At 46.6% G+C, this 21,349-nt stretch overlaps 1 protein-coding gene across 1 annotated transcript in view; it reads right to left on the bottom strand.

Annotated features, from left to right (window-relative positions):
- Window positions 1-16,854, bottom strand: part of LOC111140046 (NLR family pyrin domain containing 2) — a 76,710-nt gene extending 59,856 nt beyond the window's left edge. The window contains exons 1-6 of the mRNA XM_022492420.1: window positions 16,782-16,854; window positions 11,857-11,931; window positions 10,115-11,717; window positions 5,407-5,577; window positions 3,508-3,672; window positions 1,610-1,780 (exon numbers count right to left, since the gene is read on the bottom strand). Of these exons, the coding sequence (XP_022348128.1) occupies window positions 1,610-1,780; window positions 3,508-3,672; window positions 5,407-5,577; window positions 10,115-11,717; window positions 11,857-11,931; window positions 16,782-16,854 (2,258 nt within the window). The remainder of the gene's footprint in view (window positions 1-1,609; window positions 1,781-3,507; window positions 3,673-5,406; window positions 5,578-10,114; window positions 11,718-11,856; window positions 11,932-16,781) is intronic.
- Window positions 16,855-21,349: the final 4,495 nt, after the last annotated feature.

The following is a 21,349-nucleotide window of genomic DNA, read 5'->3' as shown; positions in this document are numbered from 1 at the left end:
CCATGACTTATTTTTCTGTTTAGATGATTTGAGGGTAATTACATGTAACATAACTTGAAGACAGAGCTAGTGTGTGGGTGGCATCTTTTTTTTCTTAAAGATTCAATTTATTTATTTGACAGAGAGATGGAGAGATCGCACAAGTAGGCAGAGAGGCAGGCAGAGAGAGGGGGAAGCAGGCTCCCCGCTGAGCAGAGAGCCCTACGCGGGGCTCGATTCCAGGACCCTGAGATCATGACCTGAGCCGAAGGCAGAGACTTAACCCCTGAGCCACCCAGGCGCCCCAGCATCTTATTTCTTATGGAAATTTATGTTATTTCAGTGTTTGGGGGCTGAGACAGTGGGAGTAAAAGCCCCTCCTTCCACCTTTCTCCAACCACGAGCTGAATGCTCCACAGAACTTTGAGTGACTGAGTAGTTTTTGGATACTGGGTGCCTTAAGGCATATCCTAGATCAAAACTAGTTTATAGGAAATGCTGCCAGCTGCCGTCCGAGGCGATCTTGTCGACGGCAAGAACACTGGAGATGCTGACACTGAATAGAATCTGAGTAGAAATAGTCACTGCAGCTCCGTTCCTTTCTCAAAACCTGTCCTGTGACTTCAGTGTTAACAAGAGGATTTTAACGAGCTAGTTGGCCAGTAAGTCCACATACAGTCAGCTGCGGGTGGGGTTTATGTTACGTGGTCCTAAAAACAGGCCAAAGGGGCGCCTGGGGCTCAGTCGGTTAAGCATCTGCCTTCGGCTCAGGTCATGATCCTAGAGTCCTTGGATCAAGTCCTGTACCGGGCTCCTCACTGAGCAGGGAGCCTGCTTCCCCCTCTGCCTGCCACTCCACACGCTTGGGAGCACCCTCTCAGACAAATAAATAAAATCTTAAAAAAGTGCATTAAAAAACCCCATACCTGGAAACCAGTCACCTCCCCCAAATCCCTATGGAATATTGACTCTACATCTTATACTTTTTTCCTAACACCCTCTTGTCAGGTCCACCAGATCTGACTGCCAGCATCGTACCTGGGCCACTCAGAGGGACTATTAAATGCCTGCACCTGCGCTCTTTGAACCCAGCATGCACGCGCGCACACACAGCACGGACTTACACCAGCCCCTGCAGCTGGCAGTCCGGGTAACTCAAGCCTTCACACAGCAGCTTTACCCCACCGTCTCCCAGGGCATTCTTGGCCAAGCACAGGTGCGTCAGCCTCTGGTTGACGATCAAGGCGGAGGACAGCTCCTTGCAACATGCTTCTGTAAGGTGACAGTCTTCCAGACTGCCAAAGTGTCACACGAGCGGTCAGAGGGGGAGGATATTTCCAAAGTCCCATTTTCTTGGCTGTCCCCAAAGCCTCGAGTCCCCAGCTACCGGCCTTCTCATGACCCCTCTTCTTCTCTCACCATGTGTTTGAGGCTCAGTCATGAAGGACCAGGAGTGAGAGAAGGATGGGACGCATGAGCCACCTGCCTGGGACCTGAGGTGGGAACCGGGTGTCCACCTCAGGAGGAGGTCCCCTACGGGTGACCCTGTACACCCAGTACTACCATTGCTCTTCTCTAGGTGGCCGCAGACCTAAAATGGAGATGCTCCATGGGAAGAGACGGTACTCACGACAGCCTCTGCAGAAAGCACTTTGGGTGTCTCAGACTCGTGCATAACAACTTGGCGCTCTCTTCCGGGAGCTCAATTCCTGTGAGGTTTAGGCACGTGAGGGACTGGCTGATCCTGAGGGAGCAGGAGAGATGGGCCCACTGCTGGGGGGCGGCCGAACAAGACACCAACCTGCCAGAGGAATGGGAACAGGTCATCCTTAAGAACCAAACATTGGAGGACGGTCTCCACTCCCGCCCCTCGTTCCCCATTATGTCAGGTCCTGGACTAGAGGATGCGGAGTGTGGTCCCTGGCCCAGCGGCATCTGCATCACCCGGCGGGCCGTCAGAAATGCAAATCAGAAACTCTGGGTGCAGAATCCACCGGCTTCGGTTTTGGGGTGTCCTATATCACCCGGAAGACTCTTGGGCCACACCCTCAGACGATGGTTCAGAGGATCTGAGTCAGACCCGAGAATTTGGGTTTTATCAAGTTCCTAAGCCATACAGCTGCCACTAGCGTGGAGACCACATGTGGAGAACTACTCTAGACATCCGGTCAGCCAAGCATTTCAGCCAGCAAGGGACCCACACTCTATCCGGAGAGAGCGTTCTTACCATGGAGAATGGAATTCCGTTGGGACATTATGTGTATCATGGTCTTTGGAGTGGGGTTTCTAAAAAAATAGTAAAACATCCCAGATCTGCCATTTACTGTACATGCAAATGTGGCCAAGTTACGTAACTTCATCAAACCTCATTTCCATCTTTAAATTGGAAATAAGTCATACCCTCATGCTGAGCATTCATTAAAGTTGATAATTCGCCTGAAGTCTGAAGTGCACTGTGTACCCTATAACTAAACATAAGTAAAAGTCAACAGAACACTTCCTTTTCTTAGAGCCTAACCTATAATAGAGGAACCGAAGTTAACCTGGGCATTGGAACACAAAGTAGAATTTTTTTTTTCCCAAAGTAGATTGTTTAATGGCTTCCCATAAAGTAAAACAATTTTTTAAAATTTAATTTTTTCAGTGTTCCAAGATTCATTGTTGATGCACCACACCCAGCGCTCCACGCAATGAAACAAATTTTTCTGGAATCCCCTCCTTCCGTTTTGGGGCACCCATTTACTCCTCGAGAAGCAAGTTAATACCCCAAGTGTTCAAACTGCACACTTTCTTTTCCTGGTGAATCCTCACAGGAAAAAGAAGGGAACGTCATTATCAATGGTCAATTTGGCAACAGCTATTATCAATAATGTAACAGTGAGCATATGTGTGCTTGGACTCAGTCTTAGTCCTCAAATCCGTGAGAGATGCGCATTCCCCATCCTGCAGATGGGGTAAGACCTGGCTGAATAGCCCTAGATCGTAACGGTAGAGGCAGAACCACAATCAGAGACCAACAGATCGCCTTGAACTGTGTTCCTATTACGACTCAAGTGTGGCCCAGTGAGGATCAAGGGCACCCCAGGATGAGTGATGGAAACCCTCACCAGAGCAATCAGGTGGAGAACATCCCAAAGGGAGATCTCTCAACCCAGAGGACTACCAAGAAAGGGAAAACCTGGTGCTGTCAATGCATCCTTGCCTGGACAGATGAATCTGGACAGAATCTGGTATTCTGAACCTTGACATCGGAGAAACATAAACCACAAACATATTCTCTCTGATTGAGGGTGGTATCCAGTTCCAGAGTGTTTTGTTGGACTACTATGGATGGTTGTCCAGGTTGTTCAGTGATCAGTACAAGTGGAAACTAAACTCCAGCCCACTTTCTGTTGTGAGGCACGTGCCCGGAGTAGCACCGCTTTGGACCAGAATAAGGGATTTCCCCCCAATTTATACAGAATTGCTCTACAGTCTTGTGGCATCTCTGTGCACATGCAAGGGGTTCTCAGGGAGAATGGGGTGTACCTGAGGTATTGCAGGTTACACTGTGGGTGTGTCAGGATCTCACACAATACGGGCAGCATATCACTCTGGTCATTTCCTTGAAGGGTCAGATGCGTGAGAGTCTCATGACCACAAAAAACAACACAGAAGTTCCGATAGGTGTCCGCTGGGAAAGTGTTTTTGAGGCTAGAGAAATGACAAGAAAGGTGAAATCTTGCATTTCTACATACATGGGAACAAAGGGCCACAATAGGTTTAAACACTGGGAACTTTGTTCCTATTTTTCACTTCCAGTGAGGTGTGGTCAAGAAACTGTATATATGAAGGTACACAACTTAATATTTTGATATACTCCTACCTTGTGAAATCATCACCACAAACAAGCTAGTGAATATACCTCTCAGTTCACGTAGTCACCATTTTCTCTCTTTTTTTCTGTGGCAAGAACACTGGAGATCAGGTCTCTTAGCAAGTTTCAAGTATACCTTGCAGTTTTGTTAACTGTTGTCACATTGGTGAGGTTACGTCCCCAGAACTCACCCATTTTGCACTAACTGAAACTTTGTACGGCTTGACAAACATCTAATTTTAGGAACTCCCGGAAGCCCCTGTTTCTTTAGTCCTCTCAGACTTCTGCAAAAGGGAAGTTGGTCCTCAACAGTTGTTTTGGAGGAAAGCTGTTCTGTGGCTTTTTGAAAGAGATAAGGAAGGGTAGTAGCTTGTTCCTCTCAAGTGTTACCATGGGAAAGTTTCAGGAACACTGTGTCCTGCTCAACATCTCACGTGTAGAATCAGGATCACATGGCTGGCACGACCCTAAGTGAGCAGAAGAGACTCTTTTTTCTCTATGTTGACAAAGAAACCTGTGAACGAGGATGCCTTCATTTGGAGAATGTCTTGCTGGTACCAGAGCCCACTTTGCAGACTAACTCATGTTTGCTCTCCTTCCCTAAACCTCCCCCCACAACCTGCCCATGTGTAAGCTTCCAGGACTTTCCCAGCACACGAGCTGCAAGGGGGTGCCCACAGGAAGACTCTGAGGTGTTGTCACAGGCAGACAGGACCACACTCTATTCTGACTACGAGTATTTAACTTGTGTAATTACTTTTTTCTGGTGCTTCTGAGCCCCCCTTATTTCTTCCCAACTTCATTCAGCTTCTAGATTTTTGGATCAGATTCAGACATATACCCAGCCCAGGTCACAGGTCTGTCTCAGCACACTGATACCATCACTCCAACAATGCTCCCAGGCATGGGTGATTTTGCATCCCCTAGGGACACCTGGCAATGTCTGGAGACATTTTAGGTCATCACAGTTGGAGGCGGGGGTGTGGGTACCATCGGCGTCTGGAAGATAGAGGCCAGGGCTGCTGCTAAAATCCTATGATGCACAGGAAAGCCCAACCCCACTGTCTGCAGAGGTTGAGAATTCTGTTCTATGCACAGCCCTATGGTTGTCTAATGGGATTGAAGCTGCCCCCAGGATCTGGATGGTCGTCATGGAGTTTCGTGGACATCCAAATCCTATTTCACATTGTGTTAAAATCACCTGGGGCTGGGGAGAAGGGACCACGGGGAATTATTGTTTAACGGGGGACAGAGTTTCAGTTTTGCAAGATGAAGTGTCCTGGAGATGAATGGTGGTGGTTGTCGCATACTTACACATTTAAAAATCCATCACGGTGAAGTCGAGAATGGTTAAGATGATAAGTTTTATGTTATACCACAATAAAAAAATTGGAAAAAGTTACTTCATACGATTCAGTAGACAAGTGTAAGGTATGGACGGTCTCAATTCCTCATGTCTTGAGTACCCAGTTGGACTTTGGGAAAGGGATTCAAATATTACTCCAATGTGAAAAATGTAAGGAACCTGGTTATGCCCTAGGGGTTTTAATCCGGGGTTAGCGTCTACTTACACTACTTTCTGAAGATTATGGGGAGCGGAGTCTATTTTTTCACAAAGCAGCTTCACGGATGAGGTACTGAGGAAGCTCTGACTGATGTCTAGAAACACCAGACTCTTGTTTGAGTCAAACACAGAAAGAAGATCCATCCAGAAAGGAAGAACATACTGATCATTCTGGAACCTGTTGGGAAGAGGCAAAGGAGGGAATTTACCGAGTACTGCTGGAGAGAAAACGACCACGGGTCCCTCATTGTGAAGCTATTTAGGGAGGGCTGCTCCCAGTATATACCCCAATAAACAGGCAGAGCTCTAAAGTCAGATGGTTGAATCACTTAGCATCACTGTCAGACAAGTCATCACCTGAGACAGGTCACTGGAGAAAACTCAAGCTTGCTTGCCTTTTTTTTTTTTTAGATTTTTTATTTGAGAGAGAGAGTGCGAGTGAACAAGCAGGAGTGGGGGGGGTAGGGGGGGGGCATAGGGAGAGGGACAGACTTCCTGGATGGAGCCCGACTCTGGCTCCATCCCAGGACCCCAAGATCATGACCTGAGCCGAAGTCAGATGCTTAACTGACTGAGCCACTTTACCCAGAACTCAAACTTCTTGCACAATAATCTAACAGAGGTTTAGAAAAAACCAAAAGTCTAAGATCATTGATACAAAATTAAAAACAATATACACCATTGATTAAAAAAAGAGCGATATGCGTGTCAGAGGTCTGAATGTCAGATGGTGTATCCATATGCATGATATTCTCAATCTAATTTACAACTGTATTTGTAACCTAAAATGTCCATAAAAACTTGAGAAGATGTAATCACAGACTTAAGAGAATGTTTGTTTTGTTCTGTGGTTGCTTCTGGGCGTAGGGTTGGTGTAGGTGATATGATTTCTTTATCCTTTTCAGTATTGCTTTAATTTTCTATTAATGTATGGGATCTTTGCAATCAGAAAAATATTGATTTTCAGGAAAACAGTACAAACTCTTGAAGCCATGATGTGTCAGAAAGTTGAAACGTTTTAGTTATTGATGGGGAAATACTATGGGACCTAAGTGTAATCGAATATTTGGAGGTTTTTGTGGAGAAAATTGAAGGTACGAGTGTGCAAGGAATAAGAGTAACCAGCACATAAATATACTAACAGAGAGAAAAGTGTAAATGAAAGTTGAAGCTGGAATTTAAACTCCTATATGCTAGGAACCTTGAATAATTTTAGAATTAGTCATTTAAAAATACTACTTTGAAGTAGGTCCAGTGCTTACCTGAAGATAATGGAAAGGAAGCCCAGAAAGCATCTAACTCGCCCCACATCATCACAGTAACAGAGCCGTAACAGAGAGAAAGCTCCAAGTCAAACAGTAAGACCCAGCACCTTCGTTGCCTCCTACCATCTTCCATACTTCAGCCTATAACTGGGCTTGGCTGCTTTCAAATCAAGGTGGCCGGTTTCCAGGGCATAAACATTTATCTGAATAATTAACCTCTTATCTTCCACTCTCCCTCAAGCCTGGTGAGGCTGGTCACTCATGTCACCCTATCTTCTGAAGGACAATTGTCCTTTTTCCTAGAGAAGGGCAAGGCTACACAAGACCGTGTTTTGGGGGATACCCTTCCAAAGGCACTAATGGGAGAGTAAATTTGAGTCAACGTGAGTATCTTCCTAAGATTCAAAAGAGCTTAGAGAAGAAATAAGTGGTTTCTAAAGGCAAGAAGCTCCATTAGTAGACTTGACGGAATAGCAAGTCCTACACAAAGTAGACATTCTGTGGTTTGAAATAGGGGAAGAAAGAAGCCAGATAGAACTTAGGTTCTGTCAGCTGTAGCATGCCTGGCTGCTTTAGGTTGAGGTTTTACCTTTGGTTTTATTAGTGGTACTTGCCTCGATGAAAGATATATTTAAAATTAATGTCCTCATTGCAGAACTTGAAGCAACATGAGGAGGACAACAAGCCTTTAGAAACCTAGTTTGTGACTTTCAAAGAGCATGGTCTATATGCTCTGGGGAAAGACATCTGAGGCTGTGTAGGGTTAGTGCAATGGTCTTATCAAGGGAAGATAATCAAGCTGTTGTGTAGAACATGGGCTCGTCCCCACTGTGCTACTGGAGGAAGTGGTCTGACTGAAGGCAGCCTGTGATTTAAGTGCCCCGGAGTTACAGACCAGCAATGCTATGGACCTGCTGTGATGAGCAGGACAGAAGGGAAAGTGGCAAAAGGTACCTGAAAAGAACGTTCATGGAAAGCATCCGTTTGTGTTTCAGATCAGAATGATTGTAATCACACCTAAAGACATCCATTGCCTTCTTCTCAGATGGGGGCTCCAAGAACCAAGCAGTCCAGCTGTGGTTAATTACCTGCAGTGTTCATGTTGGCTCTATTGTTGGTTTTAACTAAACCAAGGTTAAGAAGAAAAAAGAGGGTCCTCAAAAAATTAAAAATAGAGCTACCCTGTGACCCAGCAATTATACTACTGGGTATTTATCCCAAAGATATATATGTGAAAAGAAGGGCTGTATGTACTCCAATCTTCATAGCAGCAATGTCCACAATAGCCAAACTGTGGAAGAGCCAAGATGCCCTTCAACAGATGAATGGGTAAAGAAGGTGTGGTCCATATATACAATGGACTATCACTCAGCCATTGGAAAAGATGAATACCCAACTTTTGTATTAACATGGACGGGACTGGAGGAGATTATGCTGAGTGAAATAAGTCAAGCAGAGAGAGTCAATTGTCATATGGTTTCACTTACTTGTGGAGCATAAGGAATAACACAGAGGACATTAGGAGAAGGAAGGGAGATATGAAATAGGGGGTGAGAATCAGAAGGGGAGACATATCATGAGAGACTATGGACTCTGAGGGTTTCAGAGGGGAGGGGGGTGGCTGGGTGAGCCTGGTGGTGGGTATTAAGGAGGGCACGGATTGCAGGAGCACTGGGTGTTATACGCAAACAATGAATCATGGAACGTTACATCAAAAACTAATGACATACTGTATGGTGACTAACATAACATAATAAAAAAAATAAATACTATTTTGACTTGGGATCTTGGATGAGATAGGAGGCTATTCATGCAATCTCATTTGCATTCAAAGCAGCTCTTTGATGACCCTCCTGCAGAAGAAAGATTTAGGTAAACCAGCATGTAGGCCTGTATAAACACTTGGATGAGAGAAGAAACAAAGTCAGGACACAGACAAAGGGAAACACCAGTTCAAAGGAATGCACGCATCTCTATGTTTATCACAGCATTATCTCCAAAAGCAAAGTTAGAGAAGCTGCCCAAGTGACCTCTGACGGATAAAGATGTAGTATATATAATCAATGGAATATTACTCAGGCATTAAAAAGAACGAAAGCCTGCCTTCTGCCAAGACATGACTGCGGCTACAGTGTGTAACAGGAGGCCACCTGTGCCGGTCAGAGAAGGACAAATATCACAGGATTTCACTCATATGTGGAATTTAAGAAACAGAACAAATGGGCAATGGTGGGGGTGGGGAAGAAGAGGAAGACACAAAGCGAAAACAGACTCTCCACTAAAAAGAGCAAACTGATGGTTACCAGCAGGGGGGTGGTAGGAGATGTGTAAAATGGATGATGGTGATTGAGAGTACGGTCATCACGATGAGCACCGAGTGTTGTGTAGACCTGCTGAGTCACTATATTGTATCGGGGTAACTAGTATGACACTGTATGTCAGCTGGACTGGAATTACAATAAAGAACTTAACCAATGGGGTCTGTGAGTGCCGGTGATCTTCGAGGTGGAGAAATGTTCCAGCCCAGCCGTCAGGGTCCTGACGCTCCCTGAGGTGACTCGAGTTCACGACTCTCTGCTACATGGGGAAGGAGTGGGAGGGCAAGTGAAGGGGATGTGTAAAACAGACGCCTCCACCAGGAAAGCAAGGGGGGGCGTTTGATTCTGGCCCCGTGAATATGCACGAGGATTTCAGATACTACATTTCTGATGACAACCTAGGGTTGAGGAAGAGGCAGGCTGATAAGGTAAGTATCAGTATGTGTCTGGTGGGCCCTACACAGGACCATGAGCAGTGAGCTTGGATTGTGATGGGGGAGGGGCACTTCATAAACCAGCAGACTGGAGTTCTAATCCCACTCAAACACCCTTTAATGAAACCAGGATCTTCACCTCAACAGGAAAGATTGCAAGTAGCCACCAGGGGATAAATCGTATTTGGAAATGCCGTAAGAGCTCAACTGATGTTACCTGAGGCTGCATCAAGAATAACAACGTCTCATGACTGCCTGGGGTCATCTCATTGTGTCAGTTGCGTTAGGTGACGTGCCCATGATCGTGGATGGGGGGAAGCTTTCAGAACCTCGTTGAATCAGCCTCTGACTGTCCACCTTTAATGCCTTTCCATCTGTCATGCTAAACAGGACAACCCCATACAGAGGGGCAACCTAGACAACCAACACGAGGACTGAAGTGAGGTCGAGCCATGTGCAAACATTGCTCAGCTGGAGACAAAAGGACACAGGTCTCAAAACAAGGTCTGGTTCAAAGTCCCCATCCTTAATCTGAGCACCGTACTCCGCACCTTGAAGGGCAAGCTGGCAGAAGCAGTTCTGGTAAGAAGAAAATTCTGACCCTAAGCCACAGGGAGGACACTCTGCCCTGCTGCTACTGGAGTGGGGCATGAGGCAGAAACCCGGGCACTACCAGGGTGAACAGGGCAGGTCCTTACCCGTCAGCCTGAGCCTCTGATCCCCATGCGGTATCGTTCTCCAGGAACGTCCCCTTTGCCACCCGCAGCCACATTTTCTGCAAGTGGTCACAATGCTTGAGGCAGAACGATGCGTGCACCAGGTCCGAGGTATCTTCCAAATGCAGGGACACTTCCGTGACCTGGGCCATGGCCTCCTTCACAAACTGCTCCTCCTGGGATTCGTAGAGACAATACAAGGTCTCCTTCGTGTCTGTCACCGAGGAGAAGGGTCTGTGTTCAGGGGACCGCACTGTGCATTCCAGTAGCTCCCGCTTGAACTCAGTGGACACTGGGCAGCCAAAGGTTGTCCCCAGCTCCCTGGCCCTCTTTTCATTGGCGAGGCCGAACAGGAAGCGCCCCACGGGGGCCAGGTAGGGGTTCTTGAGGCCTTCTTCCTTGGAGAGCAGCCTCTGCACAGCCCCAGCGTGCCAGGTGGGGCTCCCTGCATCTTGGCGGCCCTCGCTCCCCAGGACGCAGAGCGCAGCGGCCAGGAAGTGCTGGACGCTCAGGTGGACGAAGCGGTAGCAGCCCCCAGTGTCTCCGTCCTTCTGGAGGATGCCCCGGTCCAGGAAAGGGCGCAGGTCAGACTCGTGCACCCCCAGCCTGCGCAGGTCGAGTCCGTCGAACGCCGAGGTCTGCGCCCATGTGCCCTCGGCGGCCAGCAGGCACAGGACTTGCAGGGCAGCCGCTAGGTGCGGACCCGGGCCTTGGCCCCGCACAGGCGCAAACCGGCTGCAGAGGAAGCGCAGCAGCAGGGACGTGGCGGTCCGGCAGGTGGGCCGGGGGTCCGCGCCCTCGGCCATCAGCAGCCTCAGGCAGGTGCACGCCATCCAGCACACGGCGGGCGCCGCGCCCATGCGGAACAGCGCCGCGTTGCTTCTCATCAGCTGGAAAGCGCGCAGCGCCTGAGCCTCCTCTCCCAAGTGTCGCAGGAAATACGCCCTCCTGTCGCGCTCGGAGAGCCCCTCCATCTCCACCAAGAGCGGCTGCTGCACCAGGAGCCGCAGTTCCCTCAGGGCCTCGGGCCGCGTGGTGACCAGCAGAGTGGCCGTGGGGAAGAGCTTTCTCTTCAGCAGGCTGCCCAGGAGGACCGGCGTAGGCCTCCGCGTCCTCCAGTCGCCCCCCAGGTCGTGCACCAGCTTGCCTGTGCCCCAGGGCACGCGCAGCTCCTCGAAAGCGTCAATGACCAGCAGGAGCTTGTGCGCCTGGGCCAGGACCTGCGGAAGGGCGCGCTGCAGGTCTGGGGCGCTCTCGGCCAGCAGCTCTGCGAAGGAGCAAGTCGCCTTGCGGCTGAGCACCTTGCCGCTGAGACAGAAGGCAACGGGGCGGGTGTGCGCTAGGCTGTCCTGCGTCCAGTCCAGCATGCACTTCTTGGCCAGAGTGGTCTTCCCCACGCCCGCCGGACCGTGCAGCACCACCGTGTGCGGAAATGGCCCTCCGAGCATTTTAGGATTACAGAATGGAATCTGTGTCTCATATCTTTGGGTGACCATGTGAATGTTCTCACGGGCTCCAGGCCAAAAGTTCTTCCAGATTTGCTGGACCTTCTCTTTCAAAACGCTTCTGTATTTATCCTGTTTACCTTTAGTGATTGGAGGTAGGGGATAGGAAGGACATAGCTGGTTATTCATTAGGAAAAAAAAGATACTTTGTGTTAGGTAGGAAAAAGACAAAAAAGAATGGCCTGACACCAGGCTCGTCCAGGAAGACAGGATACAGACCTGGCTTTTCTCCTTCCAAAACTTCCTTTGCCGCTTCTGGGTTTGGGACATCTTCTCCCTGTACTTGAGTAAGTGCTGCAAAATACAAATTAAAAATGAGCTTGACACAAAGACACGTGAATTTCTTTTACCAGAAATACAGTGTTAAAGCGGATCCAAGGAGCACAGAATCTAATCTCTGTCCATATCATGTGCTGGGAGGTGCAAAGGCCGGGTTTATAGAGAGGAACAGAGCAAATGACCTTCTAAACCAAGTTTCCTGCCTGTCCTCTCTAGACCCATAACAAGAAATATTTTTTCGAGTTGCTCTGTCAAAACTCAATGCGATCCATTGAAGCTACTCGTGCATCTTTCCCGCTGGTCTAGACCACACACCAGGGCATCAGGAGACAGACCTCCATACAGCCCAACCCAGTACAGCTGCTCCATTTTCTGAGTAAGCAATGATGTCATGCCTGTGTAGAATGCCATACGGTTCCTGAGAATCTGCCCAAGGTAAGTGAAAATGTGCGTATGTCAAGACTAGCCCACCAAGGTTCATAGCAGCATGATGCAACGCAGCCAGAAAGTAGAAAAAATCCAGATATCCATCCATCCATCAACGAATGGACAATCAAGTGTGGCATAGCCACACCATGGAGTATCATTCTGTAATAAAAAGGGATGGCAAGTCAGTGACATACTCAACAATGGGGACAAACCTCAAAAACATTATGGTAAGTGATGAAAGACAGACAGGAAAGACCATGTGTCCAGAAAAGCCAAATCTAGAGAGACACAATAACATAATGGTTGCCCGGAGCTGGCGGACAGAGACTAGGGAGTGACCACGTGTGGACACAAGGGAACTTTCTGGGGGTGATGTCCATGTTGTAAAATTGGATAGTGGTGATGGTTGGGAAATTCTGTAGGTTTACTGAAAGTTAGTAGAAGCACATTTGAATGAAATTTATGGATACGCAGATTGTACTTTACCAGAGCCATTAACAAACAATACTACCCAGCTGACTTTAGCCACTCAGTGATGTTAAGGGACCAGAGTGCTGGATGTATATACAGCGCATCTCAACTTTCTCATCTGGGAGTTGAGTTTCCTAAAGTCTGAGCAACTGAAATTGAAAAATTGAAGAGAAACTCCATACAGTACACTAATTTTCTGTGAACTGAAGAAATTCAGTTCTTTCCAAGGGTCCTTTTCCTGTTTTGTTCCTAAGTGAGGGAGGAAGGCATTTTCTGTGAGTCTATTGGGGATTATAAACCATGGAGGAAAGGAGGTGGGGGGAGATGGAGCTCACAAAAGGAGGGTGCAGAGGACAGAACAGGATGCAGTAGTTGTGGCTTGGCTTGCTCCAACACTGACCAACCGGCTCCTTTCCTTCTGCATACTGTTGGGTTTCTTCCAAGTTTGCACATTTTGGTTCTGGAGTCCTGGTGAACCCTGAGAAAAGAGGGGCCATTATAGGCTTCTCTATTGAGACTTTTGCCTGGGGAGAGGGGTGGGACTTCAAGAAGACTTATGTTTGACAACTGTGTCTCATACATAAACCCAGATGACATAAAAAGGACCTTAACATGCTATGGGAGAGAAGATTGAAGTGTGTCAGGCCACAATCTTGGGCTTACGTGCCTTTTCTGGCTTCCTATGTGGTTGAGAACACACAGTGACTGTCTCATGGGAGGACGTTGTATGCACAACCATCTCCAAAGACCCAAGGAGCCGTAAGATTGAAGAAAAAGGCTGACCAGTCCAGCCTGACAACAAATGGTTATTTAAAGATTTTATTTATTTGATAGAGAAAGAGCACAAGTAGGGGAGCAGCAGGCAGAGGGAAAGGGAGAGACACAAACTCCCCACTGAGTAGGAAGCCTGACATGGGGCTCTATTCCAGGACCCTGAGCTGAAGGAAGACACTTATCTGAGCCACGCAGGTGGCCCCAAGAAATGGTTTAATAAGGGGACAGAAGTATGTATTTGGTAGCTGCAAGACAAGCTGATCTCCAAGACCCTGCCTCCATAGCCCTAGAGGCTGGGAGTGCTAGTGGGGGTCTACCCCGAGGAGAGTAAGAATGGGTGTGCGCCACAGTCCTAGCTCTAGAGCAGGTCAAGGACATTATGCCCTGAGGGTATATGCAGGGGTGTAGTTAAACAAAAGGAAAGACTGTGACTGTGGGGGGGGGGTGGTGTTCAAGAAGGCTTCGCGTCCTAGAGTGCTCATCATGGTGGATTTGTCCCAGAAGGCTCCAGTCAAGTTCACGCAGTGAGAGAAATGAACACGTGTGCACCCTTGCTCTGTCTTGAGGCCATCACAAAGCTTTCATGGATTAACTCTCTGGTTCCTGATGAGGTAGATAAAACCAAACTGTCCTGGGAGGGGATGTAGGAAGACGGTGGAGTCCTGATGGGAGAGGGAGTACTATAAGCTCAACACTGGATAAAGAAGTGGTGAGTCTGGGAGAGTTCTGAAGAGATTCCCAGGAGGTAGTTGGCTGCGGGCATCTAAAGTTCAGGGGAAATGCTGGTGTAAATGTAGCCTTTGCAAAGGCATCAGGACATAAATAGCCAGTAAGATTCCAAGGGTATCAACCAGGACCAGGATGCTGAGTGAGAAAATGGCCAGCCAGTCATTCCTTTTGAAGATGAGGCAGAAGAACAAGAATTCTGAAAGAACGGAAGAAAAAACAATCCTCAACAAGCCACAGAGCAAAGGCAACAAGGTCATAAAAGCCAAGAGCAGGATTCTGAATAAAGAATTCTCCATGCTTTTAGTCTGAACACTTACTGGAATGAACACCTACTTGGTAGGATTGTCAAGTGTGAGATCTGATGGACCACCAGTCTCCTTCTGACATTTGGTTAGGTCATCATTGTAGAACCCTTTGGCACTTGTGTATTGATAGAAGAAGTCAGGACATCTAGGTTGAGATTATCAATGGTTGTGCCTTTGCGCTTCAAACCACACTCCCATTTACTATTGCCTTGAGCCCAAGTCTTATCACTAAGGATACTGGTGATTTGGGATATGGAGAGGGAAGAAAGTTCATAATCACTAACTCAAAAATCCTTTTGGCTGGGGTTAGCAAACTTAATTTTCTAGTTCCTGCAAAGGGCCAGACAGTAAATATTTTCTGCTTTTCAGGCCACACCACTCATCTCTGACCTTGTAGGGCAAAAGCTGTCATAGGTAACATATGAGCAAATAAGCATGCCACATGCAAAGAAAACTTCATTTATGAATACTGAAGTTTGAGTTTCCTATGATTTTCATAGGCTGTAAGGCAGTCTTTTGATCCTCCCAACCATTTAAAAATAGAAGAACAGTTCTTAGCTTGTGGGAAGGTCAAAAGTACTGGCAGGCTGGACCTGGTCTGGGAGTCTGGTTGGCCAGCCCTTGCTGTAGGTCATGCTAAAATCCAGCCTGTCCAGATTCCAAGGAAAGCTCTTGCCTTCCTGCTTCTGTGTGCATTTACTAACTTCTGGTATAAATACCGGCTCATGGAGCTCCCCTGGTCTCCCTCCTCACCCACTGGGATGGCTGCAGAGAGAAGGGCTTGGCTTTCCTTGAATTCTTAGTGCTCAGCACCATGTCTTGTCTAATTAAAACATGCCCCTGAATTCCAAAGTCTCACATAAGAAGTAAACGAGGTAGCTTATCTAATGCTGGAGGCTTGTTCCGAGAGACTCCACAGCTGCTTCTGGAAGAGGAGGAGGTGGGAAAACCCACACTTTTCAGAGCCAGACCCTTTTAGCTGCTCAGCTTGGGGTTTCTTCATGCTATTTCCAAATTTATAATCTCCAGAGGCCAGCTGGGAGTGAAAACCCTCCCCTGTCCATTGAAGACCAGGAACAGTAAGCTAAAAACAGATCTCTAGATGGAATAAACCAGGCCATTTTTAAGGAAAAAGAAAATGGTAGGTAAGGAAGAGCCTTTGAATACCCTTGCCGAAGAACAAGAGAGAAAATATTCTCTAGAGCAGCGTGCTCTCCAAAACAAATATAACACCTCTCACCTATGTAACTTTGTATTTTCTAGTAGCCACATAATGAAAGGTCTAAAGAAGTACAACTGACTTTCACAATTTTTTTTAATTTCTTTTCAGCGTAACAGTATTCATTGTTTTTGCACCACACCCAGTGCTCCATGCAATCCTTGCCCTCTCTAATACCCACCACCTGGTTCCCCCAACTTCCCACCCCCTGCCCCTTCAAAACCCTCAGGTTGTAAGCTTTCAAGAAATCCACATCTGGGGGAGACACAGATCATTTAGCTCAAAGTCTCTGGTGATTGGTTCTGGACATCAGCATATTGAAGCTCCTGAGAGGACTGCCCAGAAGAGTGAAAGCTGACAACCGCTGACCTAAAACTCAGTGCTCCACTTAGGGGACACTGGGCAGTGTCTAGAGACATCTTTGGTTGTTTCAAGTGAGAGGTGTGTGCTGCTAGCATCTAACGGGTAGAGGTGCTGGGACGCTAGCACTGGGGTCCCAAGGGTACAGCTAAATATTGTGCAATACAAAAGAGGTCTCCTCACCCAGCCCCAAATGCTGTTAGTGATGCTGATCGAAGGGAAGGTAGGGGTTTGCCTCTGTGAGTGTGTGGAAGGAAACATGAGTGGGAGCTGAAAACCAGAGGGTGTGTAATAATTTAACACCTTGAATGTGTGAGAGAATGGGATCCGGAATATACTCAAGGAACAGTCTTGGATGAGAGAAGGGATACAGACTGAGGTGGCCAGGGAAGGTATACAATCCCGGGGTAGAGTAGAAATAGCTACAATGAGAGATACCACCAGACTTTAGGAAAGTCTAGCACTTGGGTTCAGGACAGGTGGCCTCTCCAAGGCTCAGTGTTATTCCTACACATGTAAAACTCTGGAGGCTATTCCTCCTTCCTCCTGGGACACCTTGTGGGCTAGTTTCTACTTACCCATGAGCTCATCCTTTGCTCTCTCAGACAGATCTGTTCGGTTCATCTTGTCAAAGACCTGGATGGTCACCATCTCTACCCAGTGGCTGGGGCAGCAGTTGGTGAGAATTTCTGCCAGTTGCTTCCCATCAGCTTCCTCTACTTCTGTCACAGGGATGTGCTGTAACTCCTCTTGCGGGGAAAGGGACCTCAACAGAGATTTGAACTAGCTCAGCTCATCCTGGCTGAGCTGCTCCAAGAGGGGCTGCAGGCTGAAACCCAGCTGTGCAGAAGGTTCCATCTCGTCCTGCATGAGATATCTGAGCTTCAGGAATTAAAGAAGAATCAACGAAGAAAGAAGAGACCATGAATGGGTACTCCTGTCTAGAACACTGGTTGCTTCTGTGCCAGGAACTTGGCAATTCTCACTGCCCAGCCTGCTGCTTTGGAAACCAACTCCCCTGAAGAGGAAAAATTCACTCACGACTCCCTTAGTTTTTGCCTTGACACAGTGATTCCCATTTTGGGAGTCTGGGGCCCTTTTGAGAGTATGCAAATCTGAGGGTAGGTAGTGAGTCCTCACAGATCCATCTCCTGGACCTAGCAGATCATCTGTTTTTCGTAAATTAGCTATACAAATGAGCTAATGAAATCTACCCACTTTGGCTCTCTAGAACAACCTGACATGTTGTCATTTTAGAATGTTTATGGACCTTGATTACAGAACAGTCTTCAGTTGACAACATCTCAGAGAGGAGAAGCAAGATAGTGGAGTAGGAGACTGAGATGACATCAGGTCTCATAAGTCCAGCTAGATAGTTACCAAACCATTCTGAACACCTACAAAGCCAACAGGAGATTGAAGAGAAGAGCAGCAATTCTATGAACAGAAAATCAACCACTTTCCAGAAGGTACAACATACAGAGAAGTGAATCTGAAGTGACTGAAGATAGACCGTGGGGGAAGGGCCAGCTCCCGGCAAGCTGTGGAGTAGCAGAGCACAAAATCGGAACTTGTACAAGTCTGCTCCACTGAGGACATCACTCCAGAGGCTAAGTGGGGGGAGGGTGTAGCCCTCACAGGAACAGTGTGGTCTCAGGTCCTATGAGGTCACAGAAAGACCAGGGGTGCCTGAGTGTGGCAAATCCCCTAGGTATCGGAGCAGGGAAGCTGCTGCAGAGATGGAGCCGAGGAGAGGCTCTTAGCTCGGGGTTACTTAAACCATGATCCAAGGGACAGTTGGGCCACTGCTCTTTAAGCAAGGACCCCACATGTGGCAGATCCAGGGAGACCCCTTCCTTCCTCCTCTGGAGCATTGCAGAGTGCGTGGCAGGAATCTGCTGGGTTTGGAGACTCCAAACGGGGCCACGCGCCAGAGACAGAAACGCTCAGTCACAGGACGGGTGAGCTTGGAGCGCGGCCAGAGACCAGGGAGCTGGGAGGGACTGACAGCTTTTCTCTGAGGGTGCACTGAAGAGCGGGCCCCTGAGCTCTCGGCTCCTCCAGCCTGGAGACTGGGAGACTGCCATCTTCATTCTGGTCCTCCAGAGCTCTACAGAAAGTATTCAGGGAACAAAAGCTCCTGAGCACAAACCCGAGCAGATCGCTCAGCCTGGCCCCTAGCAAGGGCGGTGCAGTTCCACCTCAGGCAAAGACATTTGAAAATCATGGCACTAGGCTCCTCCCCCAGAAGATCAGCAAGAATGCCCAGCCAAGACCAAGTTCACAGATCAATGAGAACCTCAGAACTTCAGAGCTAGGGGAAAGCAACACATAGAATTCATGGCTTTCCCCCACCATGATCCTATAGTCTTTCAAAATTAAATTTTTAAATTTTTTTTCTTACTCTTATTTCTTATTCTATTTATAAAGATTTATTTATTTATTTATTTGACAGAGATCACAAGTAGGCAGAGAGGCAGACAGAGAGGAGGAAGCAGGCTTCCTGTAGAGCAGGGAGCCCGATGTGGGGCTTGATCCCAGGACCCTGGGATCATAACCTGAGCTGAAGGCAGAGGCTTTAATCCATTGAGCCACCCAGGAGCCCCTCTTATTCTGTTTATAAATTTTATAATAAAAAAATTTAAAATAAAACTAAAAATTTAATTAAAAATTTAATCTTTTTGATGAAGTCCCAAAAGTTTATTTTGGCTTTTGTTTCCTTTGCCTTTGGAGACATATCTTGAAAGAAGTTGCTGTGGCTGATATTGAAGAGGTTACTGCCTATGTTCTCCTCTAGGATTCTGATGGATTCCTGTCTCACGTTGAGGTCTTTTATCCATTTTGAGTTTATCTTTGTGTACGGTGTAAGAGAATGGTCGAGTTTCATTCTTCTACATATAGCTGTCCAGTTTTCCCAGCACCATTTATTGAAGAGACTGTCTTTTTTCCACTGTATATTTTTTCCTGTTTTGTCGAAGATTAACTGACCATAGAGTTGAGGGTCCATATCTGGGCTCTCTACTCTGTTCCACTGGTCTATGTGTCTGTTTTTATGCCAGTACCATGCTGTCTTGGTGATCACAGCTTTGTAGTAAAGCTTGAAATCAGGTAACGTGATGCCCCCAGTTTTATTTTTGTTTTTCAACATTACCTTAGCGATTTGGGGTCTCTTCTGGTTCCATACAAATTTTTGGATTATTTGTTCCAGCTCTTTGAAGAATACTGGTGGAATTTTGATCAGAATGGCATTAAAAGTATAGATTGCTCTAAGCAGTATAGACATTTTAACAATGTTTATTCTTCCGATCCAAGAGCATGGAATGGTCTTCCATCTTTTTGTGTCTTCTTCAATTTCTTTCATGAGAAATCAAAAGCTTCTGCACAGCAAAGGAAACAGTCAAGAAAACAAAGAGGCAACCCATGGAATGGGAGAAGATATTTGCAAATGACAGTACAGACAAAAGGTTGATATCCAGGATCTATAAAGAACTCCTCAAACTCAACACACAAAAAACAGATAATCACATCAAAAAATGGGCAGAAGATATGAACAGACACTTCTCCAATGAAGACATACAAATGGCTATCAGACACATGAAAAAACGTTCATCATCACTAGCCATCAGGGAGACTCAAATTAAAACCACATTGAGATACCACCTTACACCAGTTAGAATGGCCAAAATTAGCAAGACAGGAAACAACATGTGTTGGAGAGGATGTGGAGAAAGGGGAACCCTCTTACACTGTTGGTGGGAATGCAAGTTGCTGCAGCCTCTTTGGAGAACAGTGTGGAGATTCCTCAAGAAATTAAAAATAGAGCTTCCCTATGACCCTGCAATTGCACTACTGGGTATTGACCCCAAAGATACAGATGTAGTGAAAAGAAGGGCCATCTGTACCCCAATATTTATAGCAGCAATGGCCACGGTCACCAAACTGTGGAAAGAACCAAGATGCCCTTCAACGGACGAATGGATAAGGAAGATGTGGTCCATATACACTATGGAGTATTAGGCATCCATCAGAAAGGATGAATCCCCAACTTTTGTAGCAACATGGACGGGACTGGAAGAGATTATGCTGAGTGAAATAAGTCAAGCAGAGAGATTCAATTATCATATGGTTTCACTTATTTGTGGAGCATAACAAATAGCATGGAGGACATGGGGAGTTAGGAGAAGGGAGTTGGGGGAAATTGGAAGGGGAGATGAGCAATGAGAGACTATGGACTCTGAAAAACAATCTGAAGGGTTTGAAGAGGTGGGGTGGTGGGAGGTGGGGGAACCAGGTGGTGGGTATTAGAGAGGGCACGGAATGCATGGAGCACTGGGTGTGGTACAAAAACAATGAATACTGTTATGCTGAAAATAAATTTAAAAATGTTTTAAAAAATTTAATCTTGATTAAAATTTTAATTTAAAACTTTAAATTTAAAAATAGTCTATAAATATTTTTATAAATTTATAAATTTATTCTAAAATTTTTTTTTAAAAGAAAGCAGAGGCTTTAACCCACTCAGCCACCCGGGTGCCCCTATACATTTATTCTAAAATTCTTATTTCCTCTTTCTTATTTTAACATTTTTTTAAAGACTTTATTTATTTGACAGACAGAGATCACAAGTAGGCAGCGAGGCAGGCAGGCAGACAGAGGAAGGAAAGCAGGTTCCCTGCTGAGCAGAAAGCCCAATGTGGGGCTCGATCCAGAATCCTGGGATCATGACCTGAGCTGAAGGCAGCAGCTTAACCCACTGAGCCACCCAGGTGCCCCTTATTTTAACATTTTTAAACTATTTTATCTTATTGATACCTTTTAAAAAATATTTTAAAATGTTCATTGCTATAGTCCTATTTTATCCCTTCATTGTATTTAACCTTATTTTTGGTATACTCTTACAAAAACACTAGCCAATAGGATCCAACGGTACATTAAAAGGATTATTCACCATGACCAAATGGGATTTATTCCTGGGATGCAAGGTTGGTTCAACATCCACAAATCAATGTGATACAGTACATTAATAAGTGAAAGAACAAGAAACATATGATACTCTCAATAGATGCTGAAAAAGCATTTGACAAAGTACAGCATCCTTTCTTGAACAAAACTCTTCCCAGTGTAGGGATAGAAGGTACATACCTCA

This window comes from Enhydra lutris, unplaced genomic scaffold (genome assembly GCF_002288905.1).
Source record: "Enhydra lutris kenyoni isolate GAN:26980312 unplaced genomic scaffold, ASM228890v2 scaffoldscaffold147, whole genome shotgun sequence".
In the NCBI taxonomy this organism is placed as follows: Eukaryota; Metazoa; Chordata; class Mammalia; order Carnivora; family Mustelidae; genus Enhydra; species Enhydra lutris.
The sequence above is the reverse complement of the archived record's forward strand: the minus strand, read 5'-3'. Positions and strand labels throughout refer to the sequence as shown.